The sequence below is a fragment of the Pseudoliparis swirei genome, chromosome 21 (genome assembly GCF_029220125.1).
Source record: "Pseudoliparis swirei isolate HS2019 ecotype Mariana Trench chromosome 21, NWPU_hadal_v1, whole genome shotgun sequence".
Lineage (NCBI taxonomy): Eukaryota > Metazoa > Chordata > Actinopteri > Perciformes > Liparidae > Pseudoliparis > Pseudoliparis swirei.
In genome coordinates this window covers 11,948,814-11,966,980 of record NC_079408.1, presented here as the reverse complement: position 1 = coordinate 11,966,980, position 18,167 = coordinate 11,948,814, and the positions used below count along the sequence as shown (strand labels likewise).

Sequence of the window (18,167 nt, the reverse complement as noted above, 5' to 3'; positions counted from 1 at the left end):
CACTTGACATATAGTTGACCTGCCATGTTTATTTATACATCTATATATGCACTTAAGAAGCACTCTGACCAAAAGGACGGGGTTTCCAAAGTCAACCAGCAGGGGGCGCGTGCAGCCGCACCACCTGTTTGTGACTTTCTTTTGGCTCAACACGTGTGTGTGTAAGCCGACTAGCGGGACGTCTCATCACAAAAGCCCACCATGAACACCGGAGGACACGATGTGAGTTTTCCGTCACGTGACATCCAACCCCCTTAAAGACGACCCTCGTCGTGACCGCGTGCCCATGTTTCTCCCCAGGGGCCACGGCGGCCCACGCTGCCGCCTCTGTCCAACCGGACCCTGCGCCACCCCTCCTTCCTGCCCGTGTTCATGGGTGCAGACTCCCGTCTCACCGACTGCAGCAGCCAAACGAGTGAGTCCGGGTTTAATAAATTAATAACTAAAACAGAAGCGTCGGCCGTCATCTGAAGCTGACTGCTTGTCTTCCCTCCAGTGCTCCCCATCATCCCAGCTGAGCTCTTCTACACGGACCCCACCATGAGCTGCGGGCAGAGGGTCCCCAACGTGGTCAGTGAGCTGCAGGTAAGTCTGAGCACTGGGGCCATGTTTCCACTAGACACACGGGCACTATATCATAAACCAGCATGTGTTAGAGCAGCGGTTCCCAAACTTTTTAGGCCACGCACCCCCTTCTACATCCCGACCGGGTTCACGCACCCCCAATCCCCCACACCTTAAAAAAAAACCGCAACAGAGCCTATTTATAGCCGCATAAAATCGGACCAATGCGAGAACTGTTTGCTCGCGCGTGGCGTTTGTTACAAGATTTAGTCCGCTGTATAAATTTCAGTTACACAAGGCGTCACTTTTAAAGAGAAATAAGGATGGCGAGGAGTCGAGGACACACGCACAGGCTCAGAGGCAGATTGCATTTCACATTTATTTACTTAAACACAGTAAGCCACGTAAAGAACAAAGAGTGGCACATGCATAGGCTCAGAAACGGATATATAAAAAAAGGAGGAGTCCATATGAGGATTTTCACATGCAGAGCAGGTGGCTCAGCCTGCAGCAAGAGAGATAGAGAGGGAGGGGGAGAAAGTGAGAGCTGTGAGTATTCCCAGTAACCTGTAGCAATAATAACAATAACATTTGGCCACATACAAGATTACAATTTTCAGATCAAAGATTTTTTATTTGTCATATACACACAACAGCAGGTGCAGTGTGTGCAAAGTGGCAATGTAATGCAAAAGGGCAAGGCAACAAGTACACACTATTTACAATAAAAAACAACACAATATTTACAGTAAGTGTGTGTGTGTGTGTGTGTGTGTGTGTGTGTGTCGCATCTATTAATGCGACGGATGGGCCTGCATCTTTGCACAAAGCTCTCCGATGTTTGGCGCAATTGAAGACAGTTTAAGCCTCAGATCTTTCTCAACAGCATCCAGTCTTTGCCGATATTTGGTCTTCACTGCCGTCAGAGCAGAGAAACCAGCCTCACACAGATACGTTGTGGCAAAGGGCATCAAAGCCCTCAAGGCTTGCTTTGCCAGGACTGGGTATGCTGGCATTGCCTTGGTCCAAAAATCCACGAGTGGCTTTCGTTTGAACTGCAACTGCAGTGCTCCATCAGATGACAGCTCAATCAGCTGCTCCTGAAATGACAGCTGTGGGACAGGGAGGGAAGCTTCAAATGGGTTGCGAATCCACGTCTGAGATGTGTCTAGAGGTGGGAAGTATTTCCGTAGCTGCTCGGCAAGTTGTTTGAGGTGTTCACTTATGAGACGTTTCACATGTTCACCCATGATCACGTCGTTTGCCTCCAAGAACGCGTGAAGCGTAGGGAAACACAGGAGCGTATTCCCACTCACACAGCTTGACCAGAACCGTAGCTTCTTGATCATAGCTTCTATCTTGTCTTGTGTGTTGAACAGATTAACACTGACTCCCTGCAGACTTAAATTCAGTTCATTCAGAACAGAAAAGATGTCGGCCAGATAGGCGAGCTTCTGCAGAAAGTCCTCGTCATGCAGATTGGAGGCCAAATTAAACGGGTTGTCCTAAAAAAAACTGCTGAAGTTCAAAAAGCCTTGTCAACACCTTGCCGCGGGACAACCAACGCGCACCACACTTTGGGAATCCGTGTTGGAGTATAGGTTTAAAGGTGCATGATATTTTTCTGTTTCTTCCCACACACAAAATGTAATAGTTTTGTAAATGCTTCTGTCAAGTCCACATTAACCTCTTGATGTTCCAGGTTAATTTAATTCAAAAAGTACATCCAAAGAGAATCCAGGCTGGATGTATTGCAAAAAACTTGTGAATATTGAATCTATGTACAATTTTGTCATTGTATGTGATATAAAATCCAGGTATGTGATGAGGGGTTCAGCCTGTGCTCTGCTCTCTGGGTGGCAGGATAGAGGGTCATGTTTACAGCGGGGCCCAGACGAGAGGACATTTAATAAGTTTGGCTTAAGCCAAGAGCCTGACCAGGGAAATTGAGGCCACGGGCAGAGGAGGAGGAGTTTGTTTTGACAGTGAAGCTGTTCATTTCAGGAAATACTGTCTTTATATTGTATGACATACAGCAGCATATAAAACAGACACATGATTGACAAGAAGCTGTACAAAAGTATTCCTGTTCATAGGTGTTGCAAATTTTCTGTGTGCAGCGTTACGGCTTCACTTATGTCTGTTTTTTTTTTCATGAATTCAAACTCTTTTCGCTCCTCTCTCTCCATCAGGTTTTAGATTGCTTCCACCTAAACACTCCGACACCCATCATGTCCGCCTGCCCAGCTCCACCCACCCGTCCCGACCCGTTCAGATCAGGACCACACCCCACCAGGGATCTGGGCAGCCTCACCACGAAAGTAAATCCGCTCCACCTTCCGGTGCGGCCGACGCGAGTCGTCCTCCAGCTCACCCAGGAGGAGGACCAGGCCGTCACCAATCTCCTGCAACTGCACCACCAAGAAGAGCCTTTGCATTGGGGCTCGTCTGAGGGAGGAGTCGCGCCCCTCTGGAACGATGTGCCGTGTGCAGAAGAGTCCAGGTTGCAGCAGGGACGGCGTTGGTCAGATACCGAGCTGGAGGCGGCTAACACCCTCCTGAGGGGCTTCAGCCCGATGGAGAAGGACGCAACCGCCTCAAATCAGTAGCCACACCTCCTGAGGATTCATCTTCAGACACTGAAACCCAACGACTCACGGGATCAAGCGCCTCTGAGGCGCTTCTTTACTAGCTTTCTTTTTATGGAAACCATTAGCTGAGTTCTTTGCACTGGTAGCTCACGTTTTTGACTTGTCTCGACACCAAAACCCCTTAATGCCTCACTTGAATCTCCCTTTTTGTATTGCACGTTTTCCTTTGTAATTTTCTTACCGTATAAGTGTTCAATAAAAATGATCAACCGTTGAGCCTCTATTTTAAAAGACACATTTTTAATAAAATCACGACTACTGCTTTTGAAGGAGAGAATGCTCCTCTCTCATTATTTACAACATATTGTACATGTACAGCACATCTATCCACAAATAATATCCATGTCTTTACGGCCGCGCTGCAGTATTGATCCATAATGGCTACCGACAGCAGCTCGGCCTCATATTCACACGTGTGTTAAAAGCTCTGGTGTGTAGTTCAGTGTTTTGAGGTTGTTCAAAGGCACTTCCTGATTACATTTCTTTTTAAATAGTCTTGTAAGAGAAATGAGTAACAAGGAATGCGTGTTTATCTAGTATTCCGGCTCTCGCACACTGAACCTGTGCGAGTCGGCATCTTAAGACATGAGAGGCGTTCTCAGCGACACCCGACTCTTTCCTTTGCAGCAGGTCTGATATTTAAATGTGACCACGGCTATTGCGAGAATAGTTGGCATGTCAAACATGCCGGGGACAAAGGGCTACATGCTCACGTGGAGAGGTGTGTGTTACCGAGAGGACGCACATCTCCGTCCTCCAGTCTTCATGTCACATGATCTTCACCCTTCTCCTTTTATCTTTCATTTCCTCGTAAACGGGACACACAAACTTCACCGTCAGGAGAGTGTGTGTGTGTGTGTCCGCACAGCGTCCTATTGAACTGTAAACGTCCTTCGTCCTACTGCAGGATGCTGGGGCATGGCCGCCTGCATGACTCGGTAGCGCTCGCGGAGGTTCCTCCGCCTCACGTGCTCGTTGGTGATCTCGATGACGTTGGCTGCGGGGAACCAGCCCTTCTGGCCGTCGGACAGGCGGATGCCTTGGAAGCAGCCTGAGATGAAAAAGAGGGAAGTGGGGAGGAGAGGGGGGGGAACAAACGAGGGACGATTGGAGGTTTCTGTATCGTTCATGCGAGGAAGTCTAAAAAACCAAATCAAGAAACTGCGACGGTGAGAAGGTTGAGGAACGAGGCAGTCGTGCGGATCGGGGTGTATAAACGAGCAGAGTCAAAGGAACGAGCACGTTAATGATGGGATTTTCTGCCGCGTCGGCACATTTAAACACATTTAAACCCTTCTCGGTCTGTGCCAAATAGACGATGCCAAATATGGACACGTAAATAATTATTCAAATCTCTTTTCGGCCCTCCCAGCTGCAGAGCTGAGCTCTGGAAAAGAGGAAATGCTTACAATCGTGTACCTGACCATCTCTCCTAATCTTTCTGTACGTGTTAACGCCTCTGTGGAAGTCCGATAAGTCAACCCCCCCCCCCCCCCCCTCCTCGTTCTTACCCTCATTGGTTTTGCGGACGATGTTGACGATCTCAGTGGGCTCCAGGGCGAGCTCGTCTGTCTGCTGGGCAATGTACTGCTCCACGCACTGCACCTGAGGACAATCTGACACACACACACACACACACACAATAAACTACGGCCATGCAACACACACACAAACATGTCCTGTAGTTTCAGTGTGTGTCCTCACCCCAGTCCTCATAAATCACTTCTTCCTCATCTCTGTCTGGGTTCGTCGGGTTGGGGAAAGCCGCCATCCACCTGTGCATGTCTGACCTGTTCACAGAAACACAGCTCATGATGAAAGAGGGGGAGACCCCGAGACCAGGAGACCCCGAGACCAGGAGACCAGGAGCAGGTTGGGTCCATTCAGCTACCTACTGGGAGGGAGCTTTGAGCAGCCGCTCCATCATGCGGCCCTGGTGGTTTTCCAGCAGTGTGAGGTTGAAGCAGTGCTCCAAGGCGCCGCCGCCCCCCCCGCCCTCCTCCGTCGACTGCACCTGCACCAGAGAGCGGTGGGCGTGGTCGACTACCACGAAGCGCTCGGTGCTGTTGAAGAAACAGAAGGAGGAGAAATCATCATGTGCAGTGACAAACACTGAAGCTTGTGCCACAGCTGGGGGGCCGGGGCCTTCTCAGCTGCTGCCCCCCTCTCTGGATCACTCTCCCCATTCACATCCGTCAGGCTCTCACTTTACCATCATTTAAGCAAGACCTCTTCCAACTTTATGTATATGTAGGTATGTGTGTTTATGTGTGTGTATATATGTTTATATGGGTGTGTGAATTTGTATGCATGTGTATATGTTTATATGTTTATGTATATATATTAGGGCTGTGAAAGTGACTTTTTTTCGTCCCGATGTGCGCACACGCCGGCATCCGAGCTCTGCGGCGCGCGAGACGGAGATCGGAGTCGTGTTAACGTGACACGTAGAGACAGAATGACATGCTGCTGGTTAGAGACGACCAACAACAGACGGATTGGAAGCTCATTCTCCGCATGCGCTAAATGCGTAAAAAAACAACAATTAGTTAATCCTGTAATTTAATTAACTGAGTTAACGCGTTATTTTTCACAGCACTAATATATATATATATAGGTATATGTATATGGTTCTCTAAAATAAGTATTTTCATGAAAGCATAGGTTAGGGCACTTATAAGCTTGATAGCTTCAGCCTTGACCCTTTCGGTCGGCCACTTTCTTCTTTTGTTGAAATTTTGATTTTTGTATCGTATTGCTGATCGAAATAAACTAAACTAAACTCTCTTTCACCTGCGTCTTTGTGTATTTAGAAAAGCTCTATATAAGTTTGAATTATTATTATTATTCAGTGCATTTCCGTTTAATATGCATGTTTTACGCAATTATTTTTGTGAATCACCGTCTGTGGCAACGACGGTATATTTAAAATCTACTCATCTGTTCCTCCAAGTTCTCCTTAACTAAACACTACTTCCTGCTATATTTGAGGAAGTTTGAGTTTATTGAGTTTATTGAGTTTTTTTTGCGATCAGCAAAATATACAACCACCAGTAATAATTTAAAAAAAGAAGAAAGATACCTGTGGCTGACCGAAAGGGTTAAGGTTAAGTGCTCTAACCTATGATTGCTTAAAAAATGTGTTCCAAAGAACCTTATATATACAAAACAAAAACAAAACAAACGGACCAGAAATTCAAGTTTCGACGACATTGGCTCGTGATGACACTCTGAAAGCCTCACGCTCGGACCAGTAACACAAAGTACACCGGAGTCCGATGAGAAGGCCGTTTGTGTTGCAGATATTTGGTCACAGACTTAAAGAGAGGAAGAATCAGAGGGCCACAGGTCGGACTCATCCTCATTGGATGTCTGGTCGTCATTCCCAGCCAATCAATCAAAGAGTCGTTGAGGTGTTTGTGGACTAACTCGTCGCTCTTTTAAACGGTAACGTTTCTCATTGCCGTTTAAAAATGGATCAGCTGTGCTCTCACCCTTTCTTGGCCGCGATGATGAGCAGATCATTGAAGAGGAAGAGGTAGATGGGGTTGAACTTTGACCTCTTGTTGAAGATAGTCCCTCCTTTGGACATTTCCTGCAGCTCCCCTTTCTTCTCCAGGTATCGCGTCTGGGAGATGATCGGGACGGCCTGGAGGAGACGCGAGCACGGGGAGGCACGCGGTGAGGGATTTTTTCAAAATAAAAGTCGAACACAAATACTGATAAATAAAACGCATGCACATGTTTCCTGTGTGTGTGTGTGTGTGTGTGTGTTTTGTACCTTGAGCTTGTAAAACTCCAGTGTTTGAGAGATGTGGTATAACTCCTCCATCTGTCGCATCTTCCCCACCTGTGTGTTACACTCCTCGATGATCTGTCGGGGGGGTGATGGAAAAGACCAGATCATAAAATAACACCAGATGTATTGTTCCTTCCACACGTACACCCCTTGCTGCATCTCAGGTTCAGTCCTTTGACAAGCGTCTCCCTGTCTGAGCGAGCTGTCTCGCACTGGCCTTGTCCTTCGGAGGATTCACGGCGGAGCTCTTTCAATGAGGCGCGTGAAGCGCTCCTTCGTCTTCTTCCCTGGATGTGAAGGTGAAGAGAGGCTGAGGAGAGAGGCGCGTTTACCTTGGACACCGAAGTCAAAGCCTTGGAGGCCGCCTGCTCCTCTTTCGTCTTCTCCTTTGTTCTCTTCAGGATGCTCTGAAATCGACAAACAACCACACTCTTGTTTCTGATACTTGATAAAGTCGTAAGCGGGGGTTTCGCGAGGAATTTTCTTTAAAAATAATCGATGGTTTAGAGTCAGCGTGCAGTAATGACTGGTTCTGTTCTCCAGCCGAAGCCTAGAGTATTTGTTAAAAACATGCTAGTGCTCCCCCGCGGCGTCGCTCACCTCCAGCAGCATCTTGATGCGTGTTATTCTCTGGAAGGGCAGCAGCAAGAAGGACATGAAGGGCAGCCGCTGGCACTGAGGCGACTCTTGGAGACGAGTGATGACCGTGGCGAACTGCGCGTTGTTCTTCCTGTCGACCAACACGAACACACATGTCAAAAGGTACGTAATGTGTTCACTTCCGTGTGAAAATACAGTGACGGAGGAAGAAAAGTATTAAAAAGGAGAAGAAAAAAAAAAAAACGCTGACTGGCATTTAGTTGACATGTGTGTATGAAGACAACACACCAGAGGAAGGTTTTCCCAAATACCATGACATTTGAAATTAGTGGGAGGGGAAAAAAGTAGAAAATGATATATATATATATATAAAGTCATTTGAAATGTGTTTCCAGGTTGCAATATTTCAGTTGATTTGTAATGAATCCAGAGAATGCATTTTTTTTTTTTTTTAATTGCATTACAATATATGTATATGTATATATTATTTACATTTTTTGATATTTATATGTTTATTTTATATTTAAATAGAAAATAAAAGATACAGTATATATATATTTTTTTCTCACTAATTTCAAATTTCATGGTGTGAGTATATATATATATATATATATATATATATATTTGGGTTTTCCTAAATATCAAGGCATTTGAAATTGGTGTAAGAAAAAAGAAGAAATAATATATATATATATATATATACATATGTATATATTATTTTTATTTGTTATTTTTATACATATTTTTTAGATTTAAATAGAAAATAATAATAAAATATATATATATATATATTTTTTCTTTTTCTTTTTCTCACTCATTTAAAATGTCATGGTATTTGAGAAAACCTTCCTCTCTGGTGTAAGTTATATATATATATATGTGTGTGTGTGTGTCTGTGTGAATTCCTTACAAGAGTGAGGTGTAGGTCTTGTCCTGGTAGATCTGGTTGCGGACGTAGTCAATGTAGGCCGGGAAGTTGTGCTGGGCGTGGTAGTGGATGATGTCACAGATGTCCTGGAAGACCAGGTGCTTGAATATGCGATCCTCCAGGTCCTTCAAGAACCTGTCACACAGCGAAGGTTTCACTAAAGGGTTTCGGACCGTAAGGAACAACCAAGGCATAGACGAGGCTTTAATCCATTCAGGGAACGACTCTTTACAGTTTTCTCCTTCCTGTCTCGTGGCATCGTTGTCCTAAGTGACCTTACCATAGTTCAAGTCATCAATTCCTCTTTCCTCCATCTACCTTCATTCTCCTTCTGTCACTTCTCACCTCTCGCTGACCTCTTGGATCTTGTGGATGTTGGAGAACAGGGTCTTCCTGTCTCTGATGATCATCGTGTCCTCCAGCTCCCGGCTGTTCAGGAAGTGTTCGGTCAGAACTCGCAGTGAGCGAAGATACGAGGCCTCGGATGTCAAAACCTCGAACATACTCTGCCAGGGACACAAAAACACACACATATTAACATTACTGATGGTTTCCTGTAGAAAAGCTTCTCCACCCTGTGAGCCAAATGTGAGTTTTCTATCTCAGGATGTACATTATCATCATTTAAACTCTTCCCTGTCAATATTATGCATCACTTTATCTTTTACTTCCTGTCCTCCTCCTGTTGGAAACTTGACTGTAGAAGCTTTCATGAGTGAATCAATATTATATTCCAGCCGATGGATACAGTGAGGCGGAGTGGCTCCTAATTTATCTCAAAAAGAACCACAGCATCATTATTTTACGACGCGATTTAAAGGTCGACGCTGCATCTCCCATTTCTCTTCCCCTCATTGATCTCTCCTCATCCCATTAGCCTCCCCCTCCTCCCCCTCCTCACCTCCTGGTACTTGCACTGCTCCGGGGTGAGCTGCTCCAGCACCCCTCCCTCCCTCACAGTGGAGAGGTCCTGCCACAGGGTGCTCTGGCACCCCGCGGGCACGGGGCTGCTCCTCGGCGTTCCATTCCCGGTCCCGGTACCGGTCCCGGTCCCGGGGCGACGAGCAGCCCAGTCCATGGCGTAGTCCACGCTCGTTTTGCTGATGTTGCGACACACTGTCTGGCGCCGGATCTCCTTGGTGATGACGGTGGCGCGGTACGTCTGATACATCGGCTCTGGGGGGGGGGGGACAGGTCGCAGAGGGTCTGACTGACATTGTGTCCCATTCCAAGCATTACTGGGACTTCTTTTGGCGGCCTGACTCATCTCTGTCCCTTTATCTTTTGATTAGTCACAGGTGTCCGTCTTACCGTCCTGCAGCCGGGACTCCCAGCTGAACGAAGACACCCGCCGGAGGGAGTCGCTCCTGACTGGACGCCTAAAGCAGGAAGTATGGAAAGAGGAAGGGATCAACGAGGGTGATATGAAACAGAGTTTATTGGTGCATTCGATGATGACACTGATGTTGACTGAAAAGATAAGGCTGGGGAGATTTTATTTCTTTGTCATTGTCAACAAATACCCCAAAATGTGTTTCTGCTCCTCTGAATGCTGCATATATGTTATGTATTCAGAAGAATTAAATATATTTAAAAAAGGTTAAATAGTGTCTTTAAATTGCGGTTCTGAAACGAGTCTAAACACTTTTGTTGGGGACTATTTTCAGCTGCGGATGAATACATATTTGGTGTGCTCAGCAGATCTTACAACAGCAGGTGGGTGTATGATATAAAGTAAACCACAGTGTGCATGGTCATAAATAAATATGAGTGTGGCTCATTGGGTTTGAGTAGTTTTCATGCAACAATGAAGAAGAAGAAGAAGAAGAAGAAGCTACACAGACAATACTTGTAAGTAGGATCAATGAGGTTATGGTCTTTTGGTGTTTTTTGGGGTCAAATACAAGAACGTCCTTTTAAGAATGTAAGTTAAAGGTAAAGTGAGAGCGACGACTCACGGTTCTTCGGCTGAGTCCTCCTTCTCTCCTTCACTCGCTCCGTTCTCCTCTCCTTCTGAGGAGACAAGGCACTGGAGTCACCACGTTGGATCTCACACACTAACCAGTTGGACGATGACGTTAACGAACCTTTCTTCTGCGTGAGCGATTGCATCGAGGCGCTGCTGAGCCTCCTGGGGTCCGTCTTGGGCGGTGGGGGCGGCGGCCTGTGGGGGCTGGGTGGCGTGGGAGCGCCGGCCATCTGGGGGCTCAGTCCGCCGGGGGACGAGGGCCGCAAGTTGCGCCACTCCTCCGCCGTGGCCTGGGGCAGGGCGACGCCCCGGTGGACCGGCGCGTGAATCACGGGCATCCTCGGCGGGACGGCGGGCGGCACGTCGTCCGGGCTCGGGATGGACTCGCCGTCCGTCTGGAACTCGGACGTCGGGTCCGAGGCGCTGTAGGTCAGCCTAGACTGGCGGGGGGGCTTGCGTACCAAGATCACAGGGATGTCCAGCTCCTTTGACTTCCTCTGCGCCTGGTTGCCCACCGGGAGCGTGGCCTCGTAGACGTTCTCCTCCTCGCTGACGTGTGAGGCGACGTGTGGCGACTGGGCCCGTTTCGGGGGCACCCGGGGAGACTGAGAGCGAGTGGCGGCGAGGAAGGCGAGGACGGAGCGAGGCCCCGGGTCCGAAAGCCTCCGGTGGCCGTCGGCGATCAGAACATCCAGACAATGGTGGAACTTCACCTTGTCTTGTTTCAGCACGTCACGCTCATCAATCACAGACATCCGGTCCACCTCGTCCCCCCGCGTCGCCACCTCCGCGTCCTCCTCCCAGTCCTCCTCTTCCTCCGTCCTGTGCTCTTCCACGTCAGCCTCCTCCTCCTCCTCCTCCTCGTCCTCTCCCTCCTCTCCCTCCCACGCATCCTCCGTGTCCACGGGCACCCACACCAGCTTCATGCCGGGCCACTGCAGGTGACACACGCAGCTGCAGCCGGGCTCGCAGCTCGGGCTGAGGGGCGTGTGCGGCCCGAGCTCCGCCTCCGCTTCGCCTCCTCCAATCAGCCGGATCTCCACTTCTTTTCCGTCTGGCGCTGCGTCGAAAAAGAAGCATCGAAGATTAACAGTTTTGACACGTCGATGAAAACATTTGTTTCAGTTCCTATTGCAGGAAACACGGATAGATGTCCCTCCAGGCTCTAGTGGACCGATCTGTTTCCTGTCCACTTCTTTCCTACATGTGTATCCCCACATGGGGGCGGCTCACTTTCACGGAGAGCTTTTTTCTTTCTTTTTCAGCTTCGCATTGGCACGGCGCTGGATTGTCTAGTCAGCAGTTAATCAATCTGCAAATATACGGCAAGTCTGCAAATCGGGTGTTCAAATATTCATGGGGAGCTTGGAGCGTTGAGCTAAAACATCCAATATTGACCAAAGGAAATGAAGGAAAGAGAGAGACGAGAGGATGAAGGTTAAATGGGTCATATGGAAGGAAAAGAAGATAAAGTGTAATAAAAAAAAAAAGCCAAACTCAATATCAAACTTTTCCATTAGCTTATACAGACAGGCATCTTATATAAATATAGGAAAATGAAGAGGGTTGCTCTTTTCAGAGCTTTTAAATAAGATGATTTTAGTGTGTTGGCTGAATCGATACATCAATATACAGAGAATTAATTACATTTTTTTAAATCCAGGAATACATCTTAAAGGTAATTTTTTTTGGCCCAAATGTCAAACATTCTCTGGACCCAAATTCTCAATTACTTTCCCACAATTCTATTTCTAAAGAATTATAAAATAACCCACTGATAAATCGTTTAGTTGTGACCAAAAAATAATAAACCTTTATTGATCAATTCTGGTGGTACGTGGACGTCTCTGAAGGGTTCTTGTTTTTGGGAACCAAAACAACCACGTGAAAGCGCGGTATGTGTCGCTAGGCAGGAAACACACACATCTTTATTTACTCAGAAACCAATACAAAGTCTCTGGCTTCCTTGTTGAGTCAGAATGTGACACATCAAGGGACATTCCTCTGTCAGCGAGCTGTAACTGAACATCTCCAGCACACACACACACACACACACACAACACGCACACACCCTGTTTATGGCTGTTGGTTCATATTTTCTAAGAGGAACCACACCTGACTGTCTAAGAGTTCAAATTCAGACCAATTATTTGACTTTCAATTAAATTAAAACACACTTGCATGCTATAGGTTCGCACACACACACACACACACACACACACACACACACACACACACACACACACACACACACACACACACACACACACACACACACACACACACACACACACACACACACACACACACACACACACACACACACACACACACACACTCCAAAGTGTCCAATCAGTGTGACGTTATTATAGAACATCTCAGTTTCATTCATCAGTGACACAACGCCACTCGGTGTGTGTGAAGCTGTGAGAGTGAAACACAGTTCACACTGAGTAATGAGCTGGGAGAGGACTTATAGTTATATAATATAGTTAAATAATAGTTTAACAGCTCTGAATGGTCACATGACACAGCTGATGTTTATCCAGGTCACAACTGTTATCACTCCTGCTCTTATAGGGGGTCCTATCATAAATACTTAAACTTCACTTTTGACTTTATTATCATCCCAAAGTAAAGAGAACAGGCGATGATATAATGATATATAAATAAATAGAAAGCAGTAGATGAAGCCAAAGTACCCACGTCCTCATGTAAAATCCACTGTACCTGATCGACCTCCTTCCACGCCCACGCCGTCCCCCTCCTCCTCCTCCCCCCCACTCCCTTTCCGCCTCAGGGCGACGCGGCTCTTCTTGGCGGGCAGCGGCGGCGCCCTCTCCCCCCCGAGCTGAAGCTGCAGGCTGGCGCAGTCCGGTTTGGGCTTGACCGTCGGCGGCCTCTTGAACCGTTTAATCGACGGCACCTCCGCGGTTCCGTTCGCGGGTCCTTCGTTCACTTCGCCCGACTCCTTTCTGCTGAACTTGCTCACGATGCTCTTGACCTTCCCGGCAGAAATGCTCGCGCCGCCGCCGCCGCCGCCGCCACCGCCTCGGTCTCCCGCGGCGGGAGGGCCGCTGGTTTGTGGTGACGGCTTGGGGGCGATCTCCGGTCTGGGCTTGGCCTCGGGTTTGAGGGGCGGAGGCGACGAGGCCGTCTGGGACGCCTCCTGGACCGACATGGTAGCTCGAGTCTTCTCTCTCTCACGATATGTTCGACGCCCGGCCCTGACCAATCAGAGGTCAGGCAAAGGTCAACGTGCGCACGGCATCGTCACCTGATGAGTAAAGAGGAAGGGAAAGAAAGTTTAGGATTAGTTTGACATTATATTCAAAGTTAATGCATAAAATAAACTTGTCTGGCATTTCAAGCCTGCATTAGGCAGTAGGACGAGATTTGGGGGCGGAAAAGAGCGAATAGGTGTCTGAGGAATCGGCGGTTGCAGAGCGAGCGCCGTCCACCTCTCGCTTCGTGGTTCTCAACCTGCTTGGCGACAGCTGAAATGAACATTTACACAATCCGATAAACCCCACATGAATTCAGCATTTGTATTACACTCTCAGGATCAGACGTCAGAGCTCTGCGTCACAAAAGCCCGACTGTAAGGCCTCCGGGGGGACATGACCTTTGACCCTTAGGATACCCACTCCTTACAGGAGATTATCAGGCGATAACATAGCTGGTAAGTCTGTTTACTAAGGGATGCAGGGAAGGGAAAAACACACGACGACGACAAATAATGGATTTTTCAAATCATAAAGTTGCCTTAAAAATCTTAAATTGTTATTTATGAATGACTCATAGCTGAAAGGACAGATTTGCTGGCGGCCTCTGGAAACTAAGTTCACATGTGCCGCCCGGCCCTCGGTGGGAAGGGACACAGTAAAGCAACAAAGGCAAATGCCAGTTCTTATCTGGTCCGCTGTTGGTTTCATGTGTAATACCTGCAGACGTTATTAACAGCTCTTTATGATTCACGACACACCGGTAATCAAGTTAATAGTTAACCACTGTTTCAATACAGGGGACGGAGCGCCGACGGCTAGAGAAGGAGTTCGGGCATCTCGGGTTCTTGGGGAAAGACCCGATCCCACCCGGCGCCCTGTGGCCTTCACAGGCTGGATAGAAATCTTTTACTTATGTGGATTATCTTGAATATTCCTTGTTCAGCCACATTGTCTGAAGTCTTCACTCGAAAGGCCATTTTACAAAGATGGAGCGCGTGCTGCCGTTCCTTTAAAGACTCGTCACTAGCAACTCTTCACTCGTGACCGTTCCACAAAACTGGTAAAAAAAAAGAAAGGAAATTACAAAAACACAAATCCACATTGATTCAATCCTTTCAAATTAAAACACAGAAAGTTCCTCATTCAAAGGAGACTCTTCGTTCAGCCGAGACGAGCCGCTAAAAAATAAACGGCATGATAATAATGAGAAATGTCAGTTTCCATTCTGAGCCGACCAAATGGCCATGCTGCGGATTCTCCTCATCGTGTGTGTGTGTGTGTGTGTGTGTGCAACAGCTGATGCAACGCCACACCGAAAGAGGGTTGGTCATCTTATGAGTCATCCACGCCGAGCCCACACAACGCTACTCCATTCGTTTGCTCCAGGCTGAAATATATCAACTATTTGCTGGTTTCAGAACAACTGCTGAAGCAGATGATATTCATATTGATGATTGATGATTGACAGCCTTCTCAAATAAAAGAGTGGTCAGCTTTTCATCACGGACAATGTTATACATTACAAACTGGGATTTTTGTACATATATTTTCTAAACCTGTCTAGTCACCCAATGGTTATGCAACAGCAATACCTCAAAGTGTTCACCTGCTACAGTCAAAGATTAGAGGCTGGTCCTTTTATATAAAGTCCTTTCATATAATGTAGTGCCAGACAACAATTTTATCCAGACTATGGAACCTTAAAACCAGGAATAAACAAAAGCATCCCAGCCATCGAGCGGCTCTGCTCACTAGAGTCAACAACACAGAACCAGGCGCCGTGTGTTATGGAGGAAGTGCACCGGCCGGTCAGACAGGTTTGGAAGTCTGAGAGCTTTAAATAAAGAAAGACAGACGAGGTTTCACGTTTCAGACTGACTGGAAAACAATCCAGACAAATAGTGTTGGATCACTGGAGAGTGACCCGGTTCCCTTTGCTGACACCTCGGTTCATTTTCTGACATCCTTCATCAAAATGTTTTGATTTTGAGTATTTAAAAAAAAGTGTGTGCAGGAAACAGGACATAGTGTGTGTGTGTGTGTGTGTGTCCAGGTTTTGATCACTCACTCCCGGGTGACGTATGAACCTCAGATATAGGAGGGTGTGTACAGGCTCACAAAAGCACTCTTCTACACCTCGGGGATAACGCGTTCCGAGTGTGTGTTAATGCACTTATGGACCGAGAGAGAGACGAGACTTGAGGTTACAATTCCCCCCTGACTCTCTCTCTCAATCAGACCCCCCCCCCCCCCCCCACCACCACCAGACTCACTTCTCTTTTGTCTCCTTCTGCTCTATTGACCCGGTTGAATAGCTCCGGGTCAGTCATTCAACCCAGGAAGTGTGTTTGTCCTGCTAACTCCAACACGCATCAGATATGGTGCGACCCCTTAAATCAGAGCAGTTAGGGAACACTCCTTAAGTGTTTGGGCGCCCATTGACACTCTCTCTCTCTCTCTCTGTACAGGAAGCCATCTGCTCTGGACACTAATGGGTCAGTGCGGTTTCCAACATGAGTAGGGGGGGCTTTAAAAGAGCTGCCATCACAATGCATGTGATGTGTACAAGCTCCACGTTGGACAGGAAGAAGGGACGGAAAAGGTGTGTGGAGAAGGGAAACACACACACACACACACACACACACACACACACACACACACACACACACACACACACACACACACACACACACACACACACACACACACACAATACGCAAACACACAGGGTGGGAATCCAGGAAAGACGAATAAGCAAAGAGAGTTGCTGTGCTGACACAAGTAGGCAGATATGCTCCAAGAAAACCTTATAGATATGTAAATAAATATGTAAATAAATCATAATCATTAAAGTTTTCAGGGCAGCGTCTTCATAAACATGTTCAACATCAAAGTTTGCCTATCGCGGAAATATGTGTGTCCATAAATGTTCACTGTAACCCGGATTAACCAAACGTAATATCATATTTTAAGGTATTGAACCACTTCAATATGTTCTACAGTCGAACCACAAGGGTTGAAATCATGAACATGTGAGCGTGACAACGTCCCCATGAATCCCACAACGCATTAAGGTGTGTTGCTGCGTTTCCCTTCAGGGAACAGGTGCTTCCCGGCTCGACCAAGCCTCAACCCGATAGAGGACCCACAAGGACCCCCAAGGACCCACAATGACCCACATGGAACACGAAGGAGACCTCACCCATGGGACTCGGGCGCGTCCGGCTCCTCCAGCCAGTCATCCGGCTCTAGTGGTGTCTCTCCAACATGGTGAGGAAGAGAAAAGCAGACCGCTCTTTGCTCTGAGTCGGTCCCGGGGCGGAGCTGCGTTACTTCACACGCGAGGATATAAAGTGTTCATAAAAAAAAGACGAGGTTCTCATTGTTTCTCTGACAGGCTGGCTGTGAGAGCACCCATCATCCCTCTGTTGTTGTCTCCTTTGTTACCAGCAGCGTGTGTGAGAGGAGAGGACGAGAGGCAGCAGAGCAGCGACCCCCCCTCAGACAAGTCACACGTCATGACCATCACAGGTTCCTGGGAGGGATTTCAAAATAAAATATTATTTCGTTACACGTATAAGGATTTTGACTTGGTTGAAAGGTGCATGGCAATAAACCAAAACAATAAAGTGCAGTAACATGAGACATCATTTAAAATAATAGAAATATGTTAAAATGTACAATAGAAATATGGTAAACAAAGTGCTTTAAAACGAGTGTATTATCAAAGTGGCAAGTGTATTGTAATAGAAAGATAAGATGTGCAGGAGTGAGTCACAGTGACACATTTTTCTGAGGATGAAAATGTCAGAATCGAGCTACAAAATGATTATTATCAACACATATATTGGATAGAAATACATGTTTTATTTACTTTGATAAAAAAAAGAAAAGAAGGTAACTCCATTACAGATTATAATCACTTAAATTCATTATTACCCACACTTATTCACACATAGCAATATAATTGTGATTTCTCCTTTATTTTCCTAATTGCAAAAGTTGTGCAGCATGCAAAATCATCCTTATTATCAGGCAATTAACTTTTGTATCCACCGTTCTATCTGGCTAGTGGATTCCTAAATATACCTATTCTATTTAATCTAATCTACAAGTGACACATGACAAAAACATCATACAAAATTCCAGCAGTAAGCTATTTTATTTCATAAGATACATAGTTTAACTTAAAGAAAATACTGGCATTCTCCCCGCCTTTATTTTAGCACTCTTATTTTGAAGGTCAAAACGTCATAGTTATGTCACTCCTTGGGTGTTAATTACACACTTCACTTTTCCTGGTCTTCCATTCATCGAACGTCCCAGAAGCTGAATGAAACCTCTAAATATTTTAAGGTTAGTATTGCAAAAGTATTATATCGTGTTTGTTATTTACAGTAAATTGCTGGTTTCAATTTAACACTGAAAC

General features: G+C 46.6%; 2 protein-coding genes across 2 annotated transcripts; one reads left to right on the top strand and one right to left on the bottom strand.

Moving 5' to 3' along the window:
• Positions 1–181: 181 nt before the first annotated feature.
• On the top strand, positions 182–3,492 carry LOC130212286 (uncharacterized). The gene is made up of 4 exons (XM_056443482.1): positions 182–222; positions 301–415; positions 497–585; positions 2,757–3,492. The coding sequence occupies exons 1-4, from the start codon at positions 202–204 to the stop codon at positions 3,171–3,173; spliced, it is 642 nt and encodes a 213-aa protein (XP_056299457.1). The 5' UTR covers positions 182–201; the 3' UTR covers positions 3,174–3,492.
• A 595-nt stretch (positions 3,493–4,087) lies between these two features.
• Positions 4,088–17,175, bottom strand: arhgef15b (Rho guanine nucleotide exchange factor 15b). Its single transcript, XM_056443290.1, has 16 exons — positions 16,941–17,175; positions 13,242–13,788; positions 10,630–11,571; positions 10,501–10,555; positions 9,854–9,921; positions 9,444–9,718; positions 8,888–9,048; positions 8,525–8,677; positions 7,615–7,744; positions 7,347–7,421; positions 6,997–7,089; positions 6,710–6,864; positions 5,111–5,278; positions 4,920–5,005; positions 4,727–4,831; positions 4,088–4,266 (listed from the first exon to the last, which is right to left on the bottom strand). Exons 2-16 carry the CDS (start codon positions 13,690–13,692, stop codon positions 4,088–4,090), a joined length of 3,096 nt encoding a protein of 1,031 aa, XP_056299265.1. The 5' UTR covers positions 13,693–13,788; positions 16,941–17,175.
• Between the last annotated feature and the right edge of the window lie 992 nt (positions 17,176–18,167).